Source organism: Poromitra crassiceps (assembly GCF_964638095.1).
Source record: "Poromitra crassiceps genome assembly, chromosome: 29".
NCBI lineage: Eukaryota > Metazoa > Chordata > Actinopteri > Beryciformes > Melamphaidae > Poromitra > Poromitra crassiceps.
Window position 1 is genome coordinate 5,533,605 of NC_139641.1, and position 23,289 is coordinate 5,556,893.

Here is a 23,289-nt window from a genome sequence, read left to right on the forward strand (position 1 = left end):
TAGAATCTCCAGGAAGCATCTTTGGAGCAAGCTCTACAAGCGTGCTTTTTGCATTTTTGAAAATCTACTTTAGTTTCAGAGATATTGATCGTTAAAGTTGAGAGAGGCGTGGCCTCACAGCTAAATTGTCATAACTTCATGACCGATGAAGGAATCTTCAGGAAACTTGCAGGAGGTCTTTGGAGACCATCCCAGACCATGCATGTCAAATTTTGTGCAATTCGACCAAAAGGGGGCGCCATAAACGCCAGAAATGGGCGTGGCTTAACATAAAAAAGGCTGTAACTCCACATCTGTTTGTCCAATGATCGCGAAACTTGTCAGATATATCAAGGAGGATGTCCTAGTCAGAATCAGAAGCTTTGTCATCTGCGCAAGGCTTGAACCCCGCCCATCGCCGCTTGCGGCTATATTTTTGATATGAATTTGGCTAAAACAGTTTGTGTTTGTTAGTTACAATTATGTTGACAGGAGAGCTGAGCAGGTGGTGACATGAAAGAGAATATACTGAATAATGACATCACAACAGTATAATCCTAATGTTGATTTAAAATTATATATTACTCTAAATATGGCTTAAAAAGGGGAAAAAAAAAACTCAATTTTTTTTCGGCGGCGCCCATTAGGGCGCCGCCGAATCCGCCTCCCCTTGCTGGACCTCCCCTATTTCGGAACCCTGGCTACGGCCCTGTTTACAGAGGTCAGTACCACAGGCAGAGAGCAGAGTCTCCAGTATCCAGCTGTCTGTCTATGAAGACTGACTGGTCTAAAGATCATCCTCCATGCTTCAGTAATGAACCTGGACCTTCAGACACAAGGTAAGAGAACTGTTATCCCATAAGCCTACCTGATGGAATATGGTTCAATGAGATTGTATTCATGAAATCAAGTTAGTAGTAAAGATATGATGGAATACTGGAAAGAGAAAAATACAAGCTCATTGCTATTTGAGTAGAAAAAAATGCTATTATTTCATTCACTAAGAATAAGAATAAGATAACAATAAAATGAGATACGTTTAAATTATCTCTGTAGGGGATTTGGATCAATTGAGCAACAAATAATTTCAAGATATATAAAACTAAATAAAATATAAGATACAGTGGGTGGAATTAAATATAACACAACTGACAATTGCAAACACAACAAGCATTTAATGTGTGATAAGCTGGAAACAGTTTGTCCCTATTAAACAAATATCAAAGCCTAAAACAGCTTATTGGTTACTTAAAACAATGCCTCCTTGGTCTCATCACATCATTATTAGCTCTCACATTTTTTCCACACAGTGTTAAGATACATTTATGAGTGAAATCCTACATACTGAGGGCATCATAGTTATAAACTTTGGGATCAATAGATATAACGAGAAACAGTCAATTAGGAAAGGGGAGGGGAATTAAATGACACGGTCAATCAACCGGAAAGCCTCTCCTGAGTCAAACAAGTCATCACTCATGTCAATGTGAGTTTGGATCAACACATACAGATGATGAAAACCAGCTTGGTAAAATGTGTAGAAATGTCTGCAACAGATGACAGACTGACCTGTTCTACCACTTGAACATAACCAGGCCAAGAAACATGAATGAAAAGTATGTACAATATGAAATTATAAATACATACAATATAAAAACAAAGGAAAACATATAAACACTAGAGGGCACTCTGTAGAATGCATACCTCCGCCAACCTTTCTACAGAGTTTTGTGATGTTACGTGAATCCATTTGAAATGTAGGTGCCTTTTTGTGATTGGCCACACCCCCTTTTTGCCAGTGGGCGTGCAAAGTACATGTACATGCATAATCTATGATAATAATCTAAACATAAGAAATAATCGAAATAATCTAAACAAATAAAATAGAAATCAACAAATGAAGACAATAGTAGTATATGCGAACAAAACATGAATTTAAAGTCACTAGAACTAATGATAATTTATGTATCAAACATTTGTGTTTCCAGAGGTCAGTACCACAGGCAGAGAGCAGAGTCTCCAGTATCCAGCTGTCTGTCTATGAAGAGTGACTGGTCTAAAGACAAACCTCCATGGTTCAGTAATGAACCTGGACTTTCAGACACAAGGTAAGAGGACTGTTATACTGTAATGAAGAAATGTTATTTGATAACCTACACGATTGCACTGAAAACTACAGAGACAAGGAGTGACCAAAGGGAGAAAAAACACGTTTTATGGAGGACAAGATATACAGTACATTTCACTTCCTGGATGTGGGTCAGACCTGCCGTCAGTTTGGCTGGATTCATGCACACAGAAGACATTTTATTCCATACATTTTTTGTTTTTCATTCCTCCTAATTCATAATGTGTGCACACAAACTAATTATACAATTAAAACTTCACATCAATTATCCCAAAAAGCAGAGTCGTTGTGTTTAATTACCTCTGAAAACATGTTGCCTTTTCTTTTGATTTACAGAGGTCAGTACCACAGGCAGAGAGCAGAGTCTCCAGTACCCAGCTGTCTGTCTATGAAGACTGACCGGTCTAAAGATTATCCTCCACTCTTCAGTAATGAACCTGGACCTTCAGACACAAGGTAAGAGAACTGTTATCCCATAAGCCTACCTGATGGAATATGGTTCAATGAGATTGTATTCATCAAATCAAGTTAGTAGTAAAGATATGATGGAATACTGGAAAGAGAAAAATACAAGCTCATTGCTATTTGAGTAGAAAAAAAGACAATTATTTCATTCACTAAGAATAAGAATAAGATAACAATAAAATGAGATACGTTTAAATTATCTCTGTAGGGGATTTGGATCAATTGAGCAACAAATAATTTCAAGATATATAAAACTAAATAAAATATAAGATACAGTGGGTGGAATTAAATATAACACAACTGACAATTGCAAACACAACAAGCATTTAATGTGTGATAAGCTGGAAACAGTTTGTCCCTATTAAACAAATATCAAAGCCTAAAACAGCTTATTGGTTACTTAAAACAATGCCTCCTTGGTCTCATCACATCATTATTAGCTCTCACATTTTTTCCACACAGTGTTAAGATACATTTATGAGTGAAATCCTACATACTGAGGGCATCATAGTTATAAACTTTGGGATCAATAGATATAACGAGAAACAGTCAATTAGGAAAGGGGAGGGGAATTAAATGACACGGTCAATCAACCGGAAAGCCTCTCCTGAGTCAAACAAGTCATCACTCATGTCAATGTGAGTTTGGATCAACACATACAGATGATGAAAACCAGCTTGGTAAAATGTGTAGAAATGTCTGCAACAGATGACAGACTGACCTGTTCTACCACTTGAACATAACCAGGCCAAGAAACATGAATGAAAAGTATGTACAATATGAAATTATAAATACATACAATATAAAAACAAAGGAAAACATATAAACACTAGAGGGCACTCTGTAGAATGCATACCTCCGCCAACCTTTCTACAGAGTTTTGTGATGTTACGTGAATCCATTTGAAATGTAGGTGCCTTTTTGTGATTGGCCACACCCCCTTTTTGCCAGTGGGCGTGCAAAGTACATGTACATGCATAATCTATGATAATAATCTAAACATAAGAAATAATCGAAATAATCTAAACAAATAAAATAGAAATCAACAAATGAAGACAATAGTAGTATATGCGAACAAAACATGAATTTAAAGTCACTAGAACTAATGATAATTTATGTATCAAACATTTGTGTTTCCAGAGGTCAGTACCACAGGCAGAGAGCAGAGTCTCCAGTATCCAGCTGTCTGTCTATGAAGAGTGACTGGTCTAAAGACAAACCTCCATGGTTCAGTAATGAACCTGGACTTTCAGACACAAGGTAAGAGGACTGTTATACTGTAATGAAGAAATGTTATTTGATAACCTACACGATTGCACTGAAAACTACAGAGACAAGGAGTGACCAAAGGGAGAAAAAACACGTTTTATGGAGGACAAGATATACAGTACATTTCACTTCCTGGATGTGGGTCAGACCTGCCGTCAGTTTGGCTGGATTCATGCACACAGAAGACATTTTATTCCATACATTTTTTGTTTTTCATTCCTCCTAATTCATAATGTGTGCACACAAACTAATTATACAATTAAAACTTCACATCAATTATCCCAAAAAGCAGAGTCGTTGTGTTTAATTACCTCTGAAAACATGTTGCCTTTTCTTTTGATTTACAGAGGTCAGTACCACAGGCAGAGAGCAGAGTCTCCAGTACCCAGCTGTCTGTCTATGAAGACTGACCGGTCTAAAGATTATCCTCCACTCTTCAGTAATGAACCTGGACCTTCAGACACAAGGTAAGAGAACTGTTATCCCATAAGCCTACCTGATGGAATATGGTTCAATGAGATTGTATTCATCAAATCAAGTTAGTAGTAAAGATATGATGGAATACTGGAAAGAGAAAAATACAAGCTCATTGCTATTTGAGTAGAAAAAAAGACAATTATTTCATTCACTAAGAATAAGAATAAGATAACAATAAAATGAGATACGTTTAAATTATCTCTGTAGGGGATTTGGATCAATTGAGCAACAAATAATTTCAAGATATATAAAACTAAATAAAATATAAGATACAGTGGGTGGAATTAAATATAACACAACTGACAATTGCAAACACAACAAGCATTTAATGTGTGATAAGCTGGAAACAGTTTGTCTCTATGAAACCAAATATCAAAGCCTAAAACAGCTTATTGGTTACTTAAAACAATGCCTCCTTGGTCTCATCACATCATTATTAGCTCTCACATTTTTTCCACACAGTGTTAAGATACATTTATGAGTGAAATCCTACATACTGAGGTCATCATAGTTATAAACTTTGGGATCAATAGATATAACGAGAAACAGTCAATTAGGAAAGGGGAGGGGACTTAAATGACACGGTCAATCAACCGGAAAGCCTCTCCTGAGTCAAACAAGTCATCACTCATGTCAATGTGAGTTTGGATCAACACATACAGATGATGAAAACCAGCTTGGTAAACTGTGTAGAAATGTCTGCAACAGATGACAGACTGACCTGTTCTACCACTAGAACATAACCAGGCCAAGAAACATGAATGAAAAGTATGTACAATATGAAATTATAAATACATACAATATAAAAACAAAGGAAAACATATAAACACTAGAGGGCACTCTGTAGAATGCATACCTCCACCAAACTTTCTACAGAGTTTTGTGATGTTACGTGAATCCATTTGAAATGTAGGTGCCTTTTTGTGATTGGCCACACCCCCTTTTTGCCAGTGGGCGTGCAAAGTACATGTACATGCATAATCTATGATAATAATCTAAACATAAGAAATAATCGAAATAATCTAAACAAATAAAATAGAAATCAACAAATGAAGACAATAGTAGAATATGAGAACAAAACATGAATTTAAAGTCACTAGAACTAATGATAATTTATGTATCAAACATTTGTGTTTCCAGAGGTCAGTACCACAGGCAGAGAGCAGAGTCTCCAGTATCCAGCTGTCTGTCTATGAAGAGTGACTGGTCTAAAGACAAACCTCCATGGTTCAGTAATGAACCTGGACTTTCAGACACAAGGTAAGAGGACTGTTATACTGTAATGAAGAAATGTTATTTGATAACCTACACGATTGGACTGAAAACTACAGAGACAAGGAGTACCGAAAGGGAGAAAAAACACGTTTTATGGAGGACAAGATATACAGTACATTTCACTTCCTGGATGTGGGTCAGACCTGCCGTCAGTTTGGCTGGATTCATGCACACAGAAGACATTTTATTCCATACATTTTTTGTTTTTCATTCCTCCTAATTCATAATGTGTGCACACAAACTAATTATACAATTAAAACTTCACATCAATTATCCCAAAAAGCAGAGTCGTTGTGTTTAATTACCTCTGAAAACATGTTGCCTTTTCTTTTGATTTACAGAGGTCAGTACCACAGGCAGAGAGCAGAGTCTCCAGTACCCAGCTGTCTGTCTATGAAGAGTGACCGGTCTAAAGATTATCCTCCATGCTTCAGTAATGAACCTGGACCTTCAGACACAAGGTAAGAGAACTGTTATCCCATAAGCCTACCTGATGGAATATGGTTCAATGAGATTGTATTCATGAAATCAAGTTAGTAGTAAAGATATGATGGAATACTGGAAAGAGAAAAATACAAGCTCATTGCTATTTGAGTAGAAAAAAAGACAATTATTTCATTCACTAAGAATAAGAATAAGATAACAATAAAATGAGATACGTTTAAATTATCTCTGTAGGGGATTTGGATCAATTGAGCAACAAATAATTTCAAGATATATAAAACTAAATAAAATATAAGATACAGTGGGTGGAATTAAATATAACACAACTGACAATTGCAAACACAACAAGCATTTAATGTGTGATAAGCTGGAAACTGTTTGGCCCCTATCGTTGCATCGGCGTTGTTTCTAGGCCGAGCGCCTGGCGCAGCGCAAATCAGTGGGCGTGGACCAGCGCACTTGATATCTTCGTGTTGGCGCTCCACGCAGCCTCAACCATTACAACCACGCCTTTTAAGCGTAAAATTATGCACCGTCAGTTCATTGGATAAGTGCAATAAACGAATCGCACGGTTGCCTTTTAAGCTCCATTCCAGTCGTCCAGCAAAACCAGACAAAAGCTCTGCCCCCCCCCCCTCCCTTCATCCAGTCTGTCTGTCTCCATATATAGGCTATTATTCCATATTATTATGCTTCTCAAACCAATCTAACTGCAGTTTAAATACTGCAAGCATGTAAATACGCTACACTATAGCAAGATCAAAGTGAAAAGAATGTTCTAAATGCATCAGCTAGAAAAATATAGCCTATCCCTATATGATGAGATAAATTTTATATTGGTGAAAGTTTGTCCAGAAAGATATCGTTTTCTCTCCCCTGCTGCAGGTAGAATGATGCACATAAATATACCCTACATTATGTAAAGTCATTGCATAAATGTGTTTTTATTGTAAAACTAAATGTGAAGTAGGGCCAAGTTATTGGAACGGACATCACAGTATAGCACATGACACTAGAAGCTCGTTCCGCAGCGCGTTCCGCTGTCACTTATCTAAATCACGTTAAATCCACAAGAGATATATATAGGCCCAGGAGGACATATATGTTTCACATAGGGTGGTGTATTCATTTCGATGTTTCATTTGGTCCAATATTGAAATGTTCTACAATTGCAGGATGTGTTACCATTACACATTAATTTAGATCGACCTTTTATATCTATTTCGGCTCATTTGGTTGCTATTTAGTAGTGAAATGGAGAAGCACAATGCATGCTGGGACATGCCAGGCAACTTACAACTTATTTTTCCTATGGGAAGTGTGTTGTGTCTGTCTAAGCGAGGGAGTCAGAGAGAGAGAGAGAAGGGTGACAGAGAAGAGGCAGAAGAGCACTGGCGCACTGAATAGGCCTGGTTTCAGAGAGAGACAGAGAAGGGTGACAGGGGAGAGGCAGAAGAGCGCTCCTTGCAACTGGCGCACTGAATAGGCCTGGTTTTCAAAAGCGCAAAGCGCTAAATTTACGCCAGGTCGGAAGATATCAGTAGGCCGGTATTTAGCGCCGACACGCCTAGTCTCGCCCATTCTGGGACTGCGCCACGCCCATTCGGCCTAAAGCGCATTTGGCAGCGTAAAGCCATGTTGATATCTTCCCGAGGCAGGTGCAAGGCACGTTTCTTTGCGTTTAAGGCCCGTTTTAGCGCCGAAGGCCTGTGGGAGAGTAGGGCCCTTTGTCTCTATGAAACCAAATATCAAAGCCTAAAACAGCTTATTAGTTACTTAAAACAATGCCTCCTTGGTCTCATCACATCATTATTAGCTCTCACATTTTTTCCACACAGTGTTAAGATACATTTATGAGTGAAATCCTACATACTGAGGTCATCATAGTTATAAACTTTGGGATCAATAGATATAACGAGAAACAGTCAATTAGGAAAGGGGGGGGACTTAAACGACACGGCCAATCAACCGGAAAGCCTCTCCTGAGTCAAACAAGTCATCACTCATGTGAATGTGAGTTTGGATCAACACATACAGATGATGAAAACCAGCCTGGTAAAATGTGTAGAAATGTCTGCAACAGATGACAGACTGACCTGTTCTACCACTAGAACATAACCAGGCCAAGAAACATGAATGAAAAGTATGTACAATATGAAATTATAAATACATACAGTATAAAAACAAAGGAAAACATATAAACACTAGAGGGCACTCTGTAGAATGCATACCTCCACCAACCTTTCTACAGAGTTTTGTGATGTTACGTGAATCCATTTGAAATGTAGGTGCCTTTTTGCAATTGGCCAAACCCCCTTTTTGCCAGTGGGCGTGCAAAGTACATGTACATGCATAATCTATGATAATAATCTAAACATAAGAAATAATCGAAATAATCGAAACAAATAAAATAGAAATCAACAAATGAAGACAATAGTAGAATATGAGAACAAAACATGAATTTAAAGTCACTAGAACTAATGATAATTTATGTATCAAACATTTGTGTTTCCAGAGGTCAGTACCACAGGCAGAGAGCAGAGTCTCCAGTATCCAGCTGTCTGTCTATGAAGAGTGACTGGTCTAAAGACAAACCTCCATGGTTCAGTAATGAACCTGGACCTTCAGACACAAGGTAAGAAGACTGTTATACTGTAATGAAGAAATGTTATTTGATAACCTACACGATTGCACTGAAAACTACAGAGACAAGGAGTGACCATAGGGAGAAAAAACACGTTTTATGGAGGACAAGATATACAGTATATTTCACTTCCTGGATGTAGGTCAGACCTGCCGTCAGTTTGGCTCGATTCATGCACACTGAAGACATTGTATTCCATACATTTTTTGTTTTTCATTCCTCCTAATTCATAATGTGTGCACACAAACTAATTATACAATTAAAACTTCACATCAATTATCCCAAAAAGCAGAGTCGTTGTGTTTGATCACCTCTGAAAACATGTTGCCTTTTCTTTTGATTTACAGAGGTCAGTACCACGAGCAGAGAGCAGAGTCTCCAGTACCCAGCTGTCTGTCTATGAAGAGTGACCGGTCTAAAGATTATCCTCCACTCTTCAGTAATGAACCTGGACCTTCAGACACAAGGTAAGAGAACTGTTATACTGGGAGCCTACCTGATAAAAGTAAGCGAGTAAAGTGAGTAAGCTTGATGAAGGGAAAATGTTCTGTTGTGTCATTTAGGATAGTTTCCTTCACTGTTGCATCACACTATGAGAGGACTGTGTTCATGAAGCAAATCTCTGCCTCAGTGTTTTCTTACATATTTTTTTAAATATCAAAAAATAATATGATGATGTTTGGAACTATGGCACTTGGCACTTCCATGTCTGTCTACTGTCTATTGTCTGAGCCTTTTTAAATTTGAGTGACTGTCCCTGCAACCAAATCTACCTATGGGTACACATAAAGTAACCTTGACTTTGACCTTGACTTAGAGATGGGACTGATCCAATGGCATGCCGATACTGACGTAATTCACAAATCTGATATCAGACTGACGTTGTTGACCCTTAGTCCCGCCCCCCTCCCCGAGTTGCTCAAATTCCCTCATCCTGCTAGCCCCGCCTTAAAAGCCACAACAGCTCACTGCTGGCCACACGCATAAGACACGCCCACAAGAAATGGTTTAAACACCAAAACCTCCCATCATTGTTGAAAAGCCAATTTTCATTCATATGGTGTTTGTGTTTAACACTGTTTGTGTTTGACATGTAAACACAGACAGTGGTTGATACTGTAGATGTAATGTAATGGAACTCTGCCATCGTATCTACCCTAACTGCTGTGATCAATCTCTGTGCCCTGCTAACACTATCTGTAGTCAGAGTTTATCAAGAATGGTACTTATTTATTTACTATTATACCATGGTCCGGGTGAATACTCGATTCTGATTAGCTGCAGGGTGTCCATTAAAAAGTGATAATGTACAGTTGGTAAAGTTGTTCAGCCAAATGGTCTGTTCACCATTCATATCAATGCGCCATAGTTTCAACAAAACAACGAAATGGGGAGTTAACAGCAACACACTGAGAGATGTCCTTGTACAAAACATACCTGGACTCCAACATACTGAAAGCAGATAGTTTTCACTCCTGCCTCGCGCCATTTACGTCTTATAAGACCCGCAGACGTAAACGCAATTCCCTGGAATGAGAGTTTAAACGACCCAGTTAGATGGCGTTGCATTCTTAGACATTGCCGTTTTATTTTGTATGTTGTTATAGGCTACAATTGGCCAAATTATTAGTTAGCTTGATTCTAGAATTGTGCCAGGTGTAGAAACTAAGCAGCCATTTTATCCAATGATAGCCTAATCTCGAGGGGACTATTTTGTCTCGCCGGTTCTCAACTCATATTCAAGGTTATGAAAACTAGATTTTGATTGCAAAATGCATGGAAATAGAAATGAATGGCCTTGTTTTGGTTCTTTGGCAAGTGACCATGGTATAAGCGGGTTAATGCACTTCGAGGTGTCCATTATCACTTTTTAAGGGACTTTGCGGAGGCAACCATCCTCGGCTTCGCCTCGGACGGTTCACGCCTCCACGTCGTCCCTTAAAAAGTGATAATGAACACCTCGTCGTGCATTAACCCTTACATGACTGCCAGATACTGTCTGTGTTCTGTAACAAATGTGTTGTTACAGTGTTGATGTAATAGGACTGTGTGTTGTTTGTATTGAGCTGAACATTCATTAATGATAATTACATATGAAACAAACCAGAAAAACTGTTACAATGTTGCATTCATCCATGATCACCACAGTGACGTTTATCCATGATGGGTATGCAATGTTGACTCCACTGATTAAACTACAACTATGACAACAGATACATGTGAAAATAAACTTTACATGTGATGGCAGCACCATGCTGTCTGAGCATCTATAAAGATAGTCTGGGCAAAATATTTGAATAGTTTTACAATTTGAACAAAAAATTGTTCAAACTTTTGTTCAATTTTGTTTGTTAGATCTTCATCTGATCAGGGATAATAAATTGCCTTTATCCCCACAGAATGAGGAAGAGGAGTCTAGGTGTTGTGAAGCAGCAGCTGTCCTGCTGTGCATTGTGTCATTGGGTCCTGAGGGATCCAGTCTCTACCAGCTGTGGACACAGGTTCTGCAGACAGTGCATCACCTCATACTGGGCCCAGTCCGGTTCATCAGGAGACTCCGCCTGTCCCCAGTGTGGAAAAAGGTCCAGAACAAGATCTGGACTGCAGACACCCAGTCAAACCAGCATTGCACAATGTAAGACTGGGGTTCTGTCTACTGTTGTCACCATTTCTAAAACCAGGAAACAACAGCATATCTGTTAAACACTTGTTTACTCTTTCTTCTCCTCCAGCGGACGGCGTTTTGCAGGAGGTTTTAGACGTTCATAAGATCAGTCTGATAATGAGATGTGACTTTGTGACAGAAGGAACAGATGAATCAGGAATTGGAACTCCCCTCAATAGGATCTACACTGCACTCTACCTCACAGTGGGACAGAGTGAAGAGGTTAATACCCAACATGAGGTGTGGCAGCTGGAGACAGCATCCAAGATGGAGACTCTCCATGACACTCCGATCAAGTGCCACGACATCTTTAACCCCTTACCTGATCAAGAGACACACATCAGAGTAGTTCTTACAAATGGTGTTGCTGGAATTGGAAAAACCTTCTCAGTGAAGAAGTTCACTCTGGACTGGGCAGAGGGCTTGGAAAATCAAGACGTCATTCTTGTGATTCTGCTTTCGTTCCGGGAGCTGAACTTGATCAGAGATGAGCGGTACAGTCTTCTCATGCTGCTCCATGTTTTCCATCCAACCTTACAGAGGGTCACAGCAGAGAAGCTCTCTGTCTGTAAAGTTGTGTTCATCTTTGATGGCCTGGATGAAAGCAGACTTCCATTGGATTTCCACAACAATGAGGTTGTGTCTGATGTCACACAGGTATCATCAGTAGATGTGCTGTTGACAAACCTCATCGAGGGGAATCTGCTTCCCTTGGCTCTCCTCTGGATAACTTCCAGACCTGCAGCAGCCAATCAGATCCCTCCTACATGTGTAGACAGGGTGACAGAAGTACGAGGCTTCACTGACCTCCAGAAGGAGGAGTACTTCAGGAAGAGATCCACTGATGAGGAGCTGTCCAGCAGAATCATCTCACACATCAAGGCATCCAGGACCATCCACATCATGTGCCACATCCCAGTCTTCTGTTGGATCACTGGTACAGTTCTGGAGCACATGTTGACTACAGACCAGAGAGGAGAGCTGCCCAAGACCCTGACTGAGATGTACTCACACTTCCTGCTGGTTCAGACAGAGAGGAAGAAGCAGAAGTATGATGAGAGCCATGAGATGAGTCAACAGCAGCTCATGGAGACGGACAGGGAAGTTCTTCTGAAGCTGGGGAAGCTGGCGTTTGAAAATCTGGAGACGGGCAACCTCCTGTTCTACCAAGAAGACCTGGAGGAGTGTGGTCTTGATGTCAGAGAGGCTTTGGTGTTCTCAGGAGTGTGCACAGAGATCTTCAAACGAGAGTGTGTGCTCTTCCAGAAGACGGTCTACTGCTTTGTTCATCTGAGCATCCAGGAGTTTCTCGCTGCAGTCTACATGTTCCACTGTTACACAAACAGGGATAAGAATGTACTGAGCACATTCCTGGGAAAAGTCTGGGATAGAAGTGATCACTCCTTGGATGTCTTCCTGAAGAAATCCATGCTCAAAGCCCTGAAGAGTACAAATGGCCACCTGGACCTCTTTGTCCGCTTCCTTCATGGCCTCTCACTCGAGTCCAGCCAGAGTCTCTTAGGAGGCCTACTAGGTCACACAGAGAGAAGTCCAGACAGCATCCAGAAAGCCATCAGCAACCTGAAGAAGATGAACACCTCCAGTACGTCTCCAGACAGAAGCATCAACATCTTCCACTGTTTGATGGAGATGAATGACCACTCAATACATCAGCAGATCCAAGACTTCCTGAAGTCAGAGAACAAGTCAAAGAAGAAACTCTCTAAGACCCACTGCTCAGCTCTGGCGTACATGCTGCAGATGTCAGAGGAGGTTCTGGATGTGTTTGACCTGAAGGCCTACAACACATCAAACGAGGGACGAAGCAGACTGATCCCAGCTGTGAGGAACTGCAGAGAGGCTCGGTTAGTCCTGATCTGAATTCTAACATTATCTACAGTTTAGTTACCTTCACACCTGATGCCATATGAACTATAAAGATATATAGTTCCTCAAACAAACACTATAAAACTGCTGTTCTACAGAGCAGTGGTAACACAGTGTTGGGCGTAACACACAAAGTAATGGGCTATTCATTTTCCTGTAACAGAGTAAATAAAGTAAGTCATTACTGTTACGTGTCAGTAATCACATTACAGTTACCAGGTTGGTCATTACTTGTGTTTCATTGTTTAGTCTCTTTAACCTCTGTATTGGTGCAATGGCTCTGAAAGATTCTCGTCGTCTTCAAGTCATGTTGGAAATATTGGAATTACAGGAGAGCGCACATAAACGAGCCAACAAAGTTGGGAAATACATCACGGAAAGTCTTCGAGCTGTGAGGCGACAGCGTGTCCACAATTTAATCAGATCTAGGCAATGAATCCACACAAAAAAGTTGTACTCTACAGCAACGATAGTGTGAGGCGTGCCTCCCTCTCAAATGTATTGCATTCCAGCTGTTTGACAGGGCAAAGGCATTTTTCCCCCACTTTAAATCTTTATTGTACACAGTTTGTAAACAGACTGCACGTGGAGTTGTCAGACAGCGGGGGAGGAAGTAACGTACTGGAGGCGAGTTCATTTTGTTTCCCATATGAATGATTACGTTCGGTCATGTGTGTCATCGACAGTGTTGGGCACGTTACTTTCAAAAAGTAATATATTACATATTACTCGTTACTATTTTCAAAAGTAATATTATTACTTTACTTATTACTCCATGCCAAAAGTAATTCGTTACATACTCGTTATATTACTTTTCTGTTACATTCCACACAAATGGCAATAGGCCTTTTTCACTGCAGCGATTTTGTGTCTAAAAGGCAGGGGTAACACAGGTGCACCAAGATGTTAATTAGGGCTTCCAACTTCCAGTCCATTTAGGTGTTCCAGTGCCGGAGCCCTAATTAGTTAGTTGGTTGCACCTGTGTATACTCTGTCTTCTAGACACAAATGTCCGTTGTGAAAAAGGCCCATAGCGTTTTTTCTCATCACAATGCAGACTTTGCGGTGAAATGTGTGAACTAGGTATATTATGTACCGTTCCATTTAAACTAATGGCTTTGCCAGAGCACAGCTTCCTACAGAGATGCTTGATGAAGAGCACACCTGGCTCAAAGTGATGACAAGATGCAATCTTTTAAACAGCTTCTGTTTTATAGAATGCAGTATAATGCACGGCCAATGCAAACTCAATACGTATAGGCTACATCTTTGCGTAACAAGTTTGTGTCACAAATTACGTTAGCTCTGCAACATTAACATTAACCTGACAATAATAACAGCAATGTTTGAGGTCCACCAGCTTGTGAGTTTTTACGTTATCTCTGTATTTTAACAGTTTTCCGGTTTCTGTTGTGCTGTCCTCTCGTCTCGTAACGTTAACGTTAGGAAGTTTGAGCTCGTGTTTTTCACAGTGGAAAGAGTGTTAGTAGCCTACCTGTCCTGGACACCGTTTACATTTGACTTTGATGTTCGTGTCACCTTTCTTCCCGACAAAAACAAAGTCATGGGAATATATCCAGCCACGGATTTTCCTCCTTGGCTCAGCAGGGCAGAGAGGGTGCTCTGAATGTGCTCTGCGGTGACGTCACCTTGTTTTGGGAGCGTTAAAAGCCATGCTGCTTGTGACAGTGAATGCCGACTGCGTGTCGTTTTGCAGCGCAGCGGCATCACAGAATGGACTCAACAAAAGATGTAACGAGTTGTTTTATCTTGAAGTAACGGTAATATTATTACTTATATTCTATTAGTAATTCGTTACACTACTCGTTACTTGGAAAAGTAATATTATTACAGTAACGAGTAACTAGTAACTCGTTACTTCCCAACACTGGTCATCAATAACATGTAATCATAATGGATTATTGGAACTTGACAAAGAGTCTTTCTCACCCCATCTTGCTTGTCATCTCACGCGATGTAAGTTGCTTGTTTACAAGTTAACAGCTTTGTCAGTGCTACGTAACGTTACATTACCTCGTTGGCTTTGGTTGAATTTGGACAGAATTCGCAAAATAGCTTATCGCCTGAGTCATAAAAGTCATTAGAATACTGCTCTGCACTGAAGTCAGAGCTTAGTGCAGAATTTCTTCACTTTTTTGACGACGGTAAAGGGGGAGCAGCTGGACGCGTCGATATTGTTTGTGGTTTTGTGATGTAGCATGGAAGCGACGTACGGCTCGTAAACACACTGGAGCGACCCCCGGTAATGTTTCCTCACCACAAAACGTTCCATTCAGTGAACGCGGATTTCATATGGCTCTTGTGTTGCTTTGGTATGTCTTCTTCTGTGGCGTTTATGGCGTTCAAACAGCGTTTAGGTGCTTTACCGCTACCTTCTGGATTCGGCGTATTCTTCATGTAGCTGCACGCACCGAACCCCTAATACATATATATATATATATATATATATATATACATATATACATATATATATATATATATATACGAAATATATAGTGAATTTCGTAAAAAGTACACGCAAGACTAGCTCCATAGGGTCCCATTATAAAGGTTGAAAAAGTATAAACCTAACAGTACAAAACATAAATTAGAGCTGAATTAAGGTGATAGAGTCCTAATAGTGGTGACTCGTTAAGTGTGAGTGTTGAGCTTAAAGTATGAAGGAGTAGTTAGAGTTCAAAGAGGGCGTGGTTTCACCATGAACTGCTGTTTAAAATGAATGGCAGTTACACCCGGAAATATAGCTAATCTGTTTACAAACATGCTGATTCATCTATAAACAGCAATTAACCTCAAACCTCATGCTTTGATATCTTATCTAGATTGCTGCACCTCTCTCTATTCCTGTCTCAAACCTCATGCTTTGATATCTTATTTAGATTGCTGCACCTCTCTCTATTCCTGTCTCAAACCTCATGCTTTGATATCTTATCTAGATTGCTGCACCTCTTTCTATTCCTGTCTCAAACCTCATGCGTTGATATCTTATTTAGATTGCTGCACCTCTCTCTATTCCTGTCTCAAACCTCATGCTTTGATATCTTATTTAGATTGCTGCACCTCTCTCTATTCCTGTCTCAAACCTCATGCTTTGATATCTTATTTAGATTGCTGCACCTCTCTATATTTGCATTCATTAATAATCTGTTTACATAAGTTGTGTGACTGAAATGATCAAATAATAATATTTCCTTATCTTTTCATATCCATTAAGGCTGAGTGGCTGTCAGCTGTCAGAGAGAAGCTGTGAAGCTCTGGCCTCAGTTCTCAGCTCCCAGTCTTCCAGTCTGAGAGAGCTGGACCTGAGTAACACTGTCTTACAGGACTCTGGAATGAAGCTTCTCTCTGCTGGACTAGAGAGTCCACACTGTAGACTGGAAACTCTCAGGTCAGTATTACTGATACTGTTCAACAGACCACCATTTAAATGGCTTTACATGCACATTAATATCAGTGAAGATTAGGGCTGCACAATTAATCGTGTTTTCATCGTCATCACAATATGAACATGCGCAATAAACACATGGCAAAGACTGCCTGAAACAAAAGTGGTTTTATTTACATGTGTCATGCATTCCCACTCAGCATCTGATCATTTTGTCTTGTGTTGTAAATCCAGCGTACACCTTTCCCTTGCAACAGTGCGCTCCGCCCCTCTGCCAAAGCCCGAACACGCTGTGTGTAGTTTCAGCTAGAGTCAGTGTGTATTTCATTTCTTTATTCAGTGGGCATAGGCTATGTTTGTCGTCTATGTTAGCATTATTAAAGCATTATTAAAGCAGAAAGACATAGGAACTGTATAGCTAATATATTTGTTTATTTATCGCAAGTCGTATCGTCATCGCTATATTGAACAATGTTATCGCACATCGCAGATTTTCCTCCTATCATGCAGGCCTAGTGAAAATAGCTGACCTCTGTATTTTCCTGCTGATGTGAGTTTTGAAAGCAGCTGAGATACCAACATTTATCACATCTAGTTTCTATCCTGTGGTAGAATATTGCATCATCTCCTTTCTTTACTGCCTCTGTTGTTGAAACCTAAAGTAAAGGATTTATCACATTCTGTCACACATTGAGTCCAGAACTGAAATGAAAACACAAACCAGATCAGCTATAGTTCACTGTCACATCTCCAGCTGCTTCAGAATAGAGCAACTAGGATTTGAACCAGTGCTACAGGGAGTGACATCATCAGAGCCTAGATGCCATACTGAACTCTGTGTCTATATTTGCATTCATTAATCATCTGTTTGTGTGAGCTGTGTGACTGAAATGATAAAATCATATTTCCTTATCTTTTCATATCCATTAAGGCTGAGTGAATGTAAGCTGTCAGAGAGAAGCTGTGAAGCTCTGGCCTCAGTTCTCAGCTCCCAGTCCTCCAGTCTGAGAGAGCTGGACCTGAGTAAGAATGACGTAAAGGACTCTGGAATGAAGCTTCTCTCTGCTGGACTGAAGAGTCCACACTGTAGACTGGAAACTCTCAGGTCAGTATTACTGACCACCATTTAAATGTGGCTTTACATGCACATTAATATCAGTGAAAAGACCTGACCTCTGTATTTTCCTGCTGATGTGAGTTTTGAAAGCAGCTGAGATACCAACATTTATCACATCTAGTTTCTATCCTGTGGTAGAATATTGCATCATCTCCTCTCTTTACTGCCTCTGTTGTTGAAAGCTAAAGTAAAGGACTTGTAAAGGACGAGCCCATCGGCTAACCTCAGTGAAAACATGTGACTGTCATCGCCCTGTCTCCTCTCCAGTCCAAAAAAGAAGGAGCTAGGAGCCTCCATCTCCCTGAGCATGGAGAACCTAGCCCTCACAAGCACCCCCTTTGCTCGCTCCTGCAGGAACCCACCCAATTCCCTGTGCAGCTCAGCCAGGTTGTGCTGCAGCCCCGGTCTATCCTGACAAACCAGCTCCTCCTCCACTTCATAATGCTACTCTCCAGCCCACTTAACAGCCTTCTCACCTCTGCTGTGGACAAAGCAGTGTACTGCAGGCACAAGTGTCTCATATGAGCCTTACCAGCTAGTCAAACTCCCTCTTCTTCTCTCTCCATCGAGCCCAGAAAGCCTCAAAGCTATAGAGCAAAATGTATCCTGCAACAGCAGTGTTTCTCAAATGGGGGTCCGGGGACCCCCAGGAGTCCGTGGCACTTTGCCAGGGGGTCCGCGAAAAGTTTTCAGGAAAAAAAAATATTTTTTTGTTTGTAAAAGCTTCATAGTTCAATGAAAATATTGTATGCTTTAAATCTAAAATGGTTCATGGATTACATTCTAATCTAACAAACCTACCAATTTAAAAGTAAATCACGTTACTGTGGAAACAATTAAGCTTAGCCCAAAATCACAAATCAGAATGAGGGGGTCCCCAGTATATTATATATATATATATATTTATATTTGAAATATTTATTTATGTCCACATAAATACAAGTATGCAAAGGACATAAACAGTAATAGTGCAGTCAATTGCTGGGAGTCAGTCAGTTACATGAGTGCCCAGACGGCAAACACAATAATGCATACACATAAGAAACACACAGGATGATAACATGACAGGTTGATATATACAGTTATACTGTAATGCAAGATAGAGGTCAGTATCCACTTCATGGGTACAAAAAGCAGCGCCTCCTCCACAGTGCAGACTGCCCCCCTTAGCCTCTCCTCCCCCACAGTGCAGACTGCCCCCCTCAGCCCCTCCTCCCCCTCAGCTCCTCCTCCTCCACAGTGCAGACTCGCCCCCTCAGCTCCTCCTCCTCCACAGTGCAGACCGCCCCCCTCAGCTCTTCCTCCCCCACAGTGCAGACTGCCCCCCTCAGCCCCTCCTCCTCCACAGTGCAGACTGCCCCCCTCAGCTCCTCCTCCTCGACAGTGCAGACTGCCCCCCTCAGCTCCTCCTCCTCCACAGTGCAGACTGCCCTCCTCAGCTCCTCCTCCCCCACAGTGCAGACTGCCCCCCTCAGCTCCTCCTCCTCCACAGTGCAGACTGCCCCCCTCAGCCCCTCCTCCCCCTCAGCTCCTCCTCCTCCACAGTGCAGACTGCCCCCCTCAGCTCCTCCTCCCCCACAGTGCAGACTGCCCCCCTCAGCCCCTCCTCCCCCACAGTGCAGACTGCCCCCCTCAGCTCCTTCTCCTCCACAGTGCAGACTGCCCCCCCCAGCCCCTCCTCCCCCACAGTGCAGACTGCCCCCCTCAGCTCCTCCTCCACAGTGCAGACTGCCCCCCTCAGCCCTCCTCCTCCACAGTGCAGACTGCCCCCCTCAGCCCCTCCTCCCCCACAGTGCGGACTGCCCCCCTCAGCCCCTCCTCCCCCACAGTGCAGACTGCCCCCCTCAGCTCCTCCTCCTGTACAGTGCAGACTGCCCCCCTCAGCTCCTCCTCCTCCACAGTGCAGGCTGCCCCCCTCAGCCCCTCCTCCTCCACAGTGCAGACTGCCCCCCTCAGCCCCTCCTCCTCCACAGTGCAGACGGCCCCCCTCAGCCCCTCCTCCTCCACAGTGCAGACTGCCCCCCTCAGCCCCTCCTCCTCCACAGTGCAGACTGCCCCCCTCAGCCCCTCCTCCTCCACAGTGCAGACTGCCCCCCTCAGCCCCTCCTCCTCCACAGTGCAGACTTCCCCCTCAGCTCCTCCTCCTCCACAGTGCAGACTGCCCCCCTCAGCCCCTCCTCCTCCACAGTGCAGACTGCCCCCCTCAGCCCCTCCTCCTCCACAGAGAAAGAGAGGGAGGGACAGAAAGAGAGGGAGAGACAGAAAGAGGTGGAGAGAGAGAAAGAGAGAGAAAGAGACGGATATTGATGGAGGGAGAGAAAGAGAGGGAGAGAGAGAGAGAAAGGGAGAGAGAGAAAGGGAGGGACAGAAAGAGAAGGAGGGAGAGAAAGAAAGGGAGAGAGAGAGAGAGAGGGGGAGAGAGGGAGAGAGAAAGATAAGGACAGAGAGAAAGAGAGGGAGGGCGAGAAAGAGAGAGGGAGAGAGAGAACGAGAGGGGGGGAGAGAGGGAGAGAGGACAGAGAGAAAGAGAGAGGGAGAGAGAGAACGAGAGGGGGGGAGAGAGGGAGAGAGAGAAAGGGAGGGACAGAAAGAGGGAGGGAGAGAAAGAAAGGGAGAGAGAGAAAGAGAGGGGGAGAGAGAAAGAGAGAGGGAGAGAGAGAGAGAGAGGACAGAGAGAAAGAGAGAGGGAGAGAGAGAACGAGAGGGGGGGAGAGAGGGAGAGAGAGAGAAAGAGGGGGGCGGAGAGAAAGAGAGGGAGGGACAGAAAAAGGGAGAGACAGAAAGAGGGAGAAGGAGAGAAACAGAGGGAGGGACAGAAGAGAGGGAGAGAAAGAAAGAGGTGGAGGGAGAGAAAGAGAGGGATGGAGAGAAAGAGGGGGAGAGAGAGAGAAAGAAAAGGAGAGAGAGAATGGGGGGAGAGATAAAGAGAGGGAGGGAGAGAAAGAGAGGGAGCAGAGAAAGAGAGGGAGAGAGAGAAAGAGGGGGGAGAGAGGGAGAGAGAGAAAGAGAGGGAGGGAGAGAAAAAGAGGGAGCAGAGAAAGAGAGGGAGAGAGAGAAAGATAGGGAGAAGGAGGGAGAGAGAGAAATATAGGGAAAGACAGAAAGAGGGAGAAGGAGAGAAACAGAGGGAGGGACAGAAGAGAGGGAAAGACAGAAAGAGGTGGAGGGAGAGAAAGTGAGGGATGGAGAGAAAGAAAATGAGAGAGAGAATGAGGGGGGGAGAAAGAGAGGGGGAGAAAGAGGGAAAGAGAGGGAGATACAGAAAGAGAGGGAGGGAGAGAAAGAGAGGGAGAGAGAAGCAACAAGTGACAGAAAAAATAAGTAGATGGAGAGAGAGAAATAGTCCGTCGGCTGCAGACCCCATTTAAGTGTGTGTGTGTGTGTGTGTGTGTGTGTGTGTGTGCAGGTTGTCTTACTGTATGCTCACAGAGGAAGGCTGTGCTTCTCTGGCCTCAGCTCTGAGCTCCAACCCCTCCCATCTGAGAGAGCTGGACCTGAGCTACAATCATCCAGAAGCCTCAGTGAAGCTCTTCTCTGCTGGACTGAAGGATCCAACCTGGAGACTGGAGACTCTCAGGTATGAAGAGACAACATCTGCTAGAAGACTGAGAGTCACACACATTGTCTCTGTCACACTGAGAAGATGAGGAATATGTTTCATGTTTAATGGAGGATATGAGTGGAAATCCTTCATATTGAAGGTTCTTAAATGTCCATGTTTCCATCATTAAAGAGAATCTGTTGGTCTGACTTCTTCCCTGTTTATTCCTCCAGTGTGGAACATGGTGGAGTGCAGAGGTTGAGACCAGATGTGAGGAAATGTAAGTGTGTATTTTATTTAGTTTGATTCATAAAAACAAAGCAACACATTCAACTAGTGAGAAGGAAAGTGCATCTACAGCACAGTCTGTGACGTCCATTCATTCACATCCTGTGAGTCAGGAAGATGGCTGACATCATGTGACATCATCAAACTGCTGAGAAATGAACTGTCAATAAATCAACAAACAAACAAACAAACATGTTTATTAGATGAGAAGCTGCTGCTGTAACGAGTCTTGTTGTCTCATCAGATGCCTGTGATCTCACACTGGATCCAAACACAGCAAACAGATACCTCCTCCTGTCTGAAGACAACAGAAAGGTGACGAGGGTGAGAGAGAAGCAGCCATATCCTGATCACCCAGAGAGATTTGACACCTATCATCAGCTGCTGTGTAGAGATGGTCTGACTGGTCGCTGTTATTGGGAGGTGGAAAGGAAAGGATGGGTTTATATAGGAGTGACTTACAGAGGAATCAGCAGGAGAGGAGAGGGTGATGACTGTGTGCTTGGAAGGAATGAAAAGTCCTGGTGTCTGCACTGCACTGATCATAGTTACACTGCCTATCACAATAACAGACACACAAACATACCTCTCCCCTCCTCCTCTCGCTCTAACAGAGTCGCAGTGTATCTTGACGGGCCTGCTGGCTCTCTGTCCTTCTACACAGTTTCCTCTGACAAACTGATTCACCTCCACACTTTCCAGTCCAAATTCGCTGAACCACTTTACCCTGGGTTTAGCTTCTGTTCTGATGGTGACTCAGTGTCTCTGTGACAGATAGAGTGAGACAGAAACACACTGTGACCAAACACAAACACCTAAAGTCACAATAGTGTTTGCATGCAAGTTCATTGCTCATGTGGTTGTGAACAGACATGATCTCTGTGTGTGTGTGTGTGTGTGTGTGTGTGTGTGTGTGTGTGTGTGTGTGTGAGAACAGTAACTGGACAGAGTTTTAACATCACATACAACAAGAACAAGACATTTTAGTCTGAAAATGATCAACATAAATGCAGAATGTTTGATCTGTATAGTTTGAAACAGAACTTGTTGACTTGAATATGTCATTATTGTTGTCTTTAAATAAAGCAGTGTATTATTGCTCTGTTGTTAAATCAGTTGAGTGATGAAAATCAAGCAACATGTAACTGTTGATTGACACTAGTGTGTGATTGGTTGAAGATGTGACTGAGCCTCTGATTGGCCTTCATGTACAGTATCTACTAAGCACTAAGTACTCATGTGAAGCACTTAGCAGCTAAATGTGTCTCTGATGACATCATAACAGCAACAATGTAGAACTTTAGATGACAGAATTATTACAAACTGTCTTCTGTCTCTGCTTTCATATGATGTCATGTATATGTTCATGTAGTCTGCATTGTTTGTATGGATTTATATGAGACATGACTCACTGTATTTACTTTGTCTTGACAATCTTATGATCACTTGATGTACTAGTTTGATCCTTTTCTATCTTCTATTTCTTTGTTTTGATTTCCCTGAAATATATTTGTCTTTTTATTGATTCTCTTTTTCATCCGTTCACTTTGGCAACACAGGAATGTTCTTGTCAACAAGCCAGTAAAGCAGGTTGAGACTGAAGGAGAGAGAGAGAGAGACTCGCGCGCACTAGAGAGAGAGAGAGAGAGAGACTCGCGCGCACTAGAGAGAGAGAGACTCGCGCGCACTAGAGAGAGAGAGAGA

General features: G+C 42.2%; 2 protein-coding genes across 2 annotated transcripts in view; one reads left to right on the forward strand and one right to left on the reverse strand.

The window, feature by feature from the left end:
* LOC310800013 (phosphoinositide 3-kinase regulatory subunit 4-like) overlaps positions 1 to 23,289 on the reverse strand; it is a gene marked incomplete at its 3' end in the record, with an annotated part of 239,417 nt that overhangs the window by 19,378 nt on the left and 196,750 nt on the right. The window lies entirely within an intron of this gene.
* Positions 5,424 to 22,513, forward strand: LOC310800161 (uncharacterized protein; the record flags this gene model as incomplete). Its single annotated transcript, XM_083662749.1, has 11 exons — positions 5,424 to 5,578; positions 5,935 to 6,054; positions 8,553 to 8,672; positions 9,029 to 9,148; positions 11,081 to 11,316; positions 11,414 to 13,211; positions 16,469 to 16,642; positions 17,571 to 17,744; positions 21,163 to 21,333; positions 21,531 to 21,577; positions 21,830 to 22,513. 11 exons carry the CDS (start codon positions 5,424 to 5,426, stop codon positions 22,354 to 22,356), a joined length of 3,642 nt encoding a protein of 1,213 aa, XP_083518875.1. The 3' UTR covers positions 22,357 to 22,513.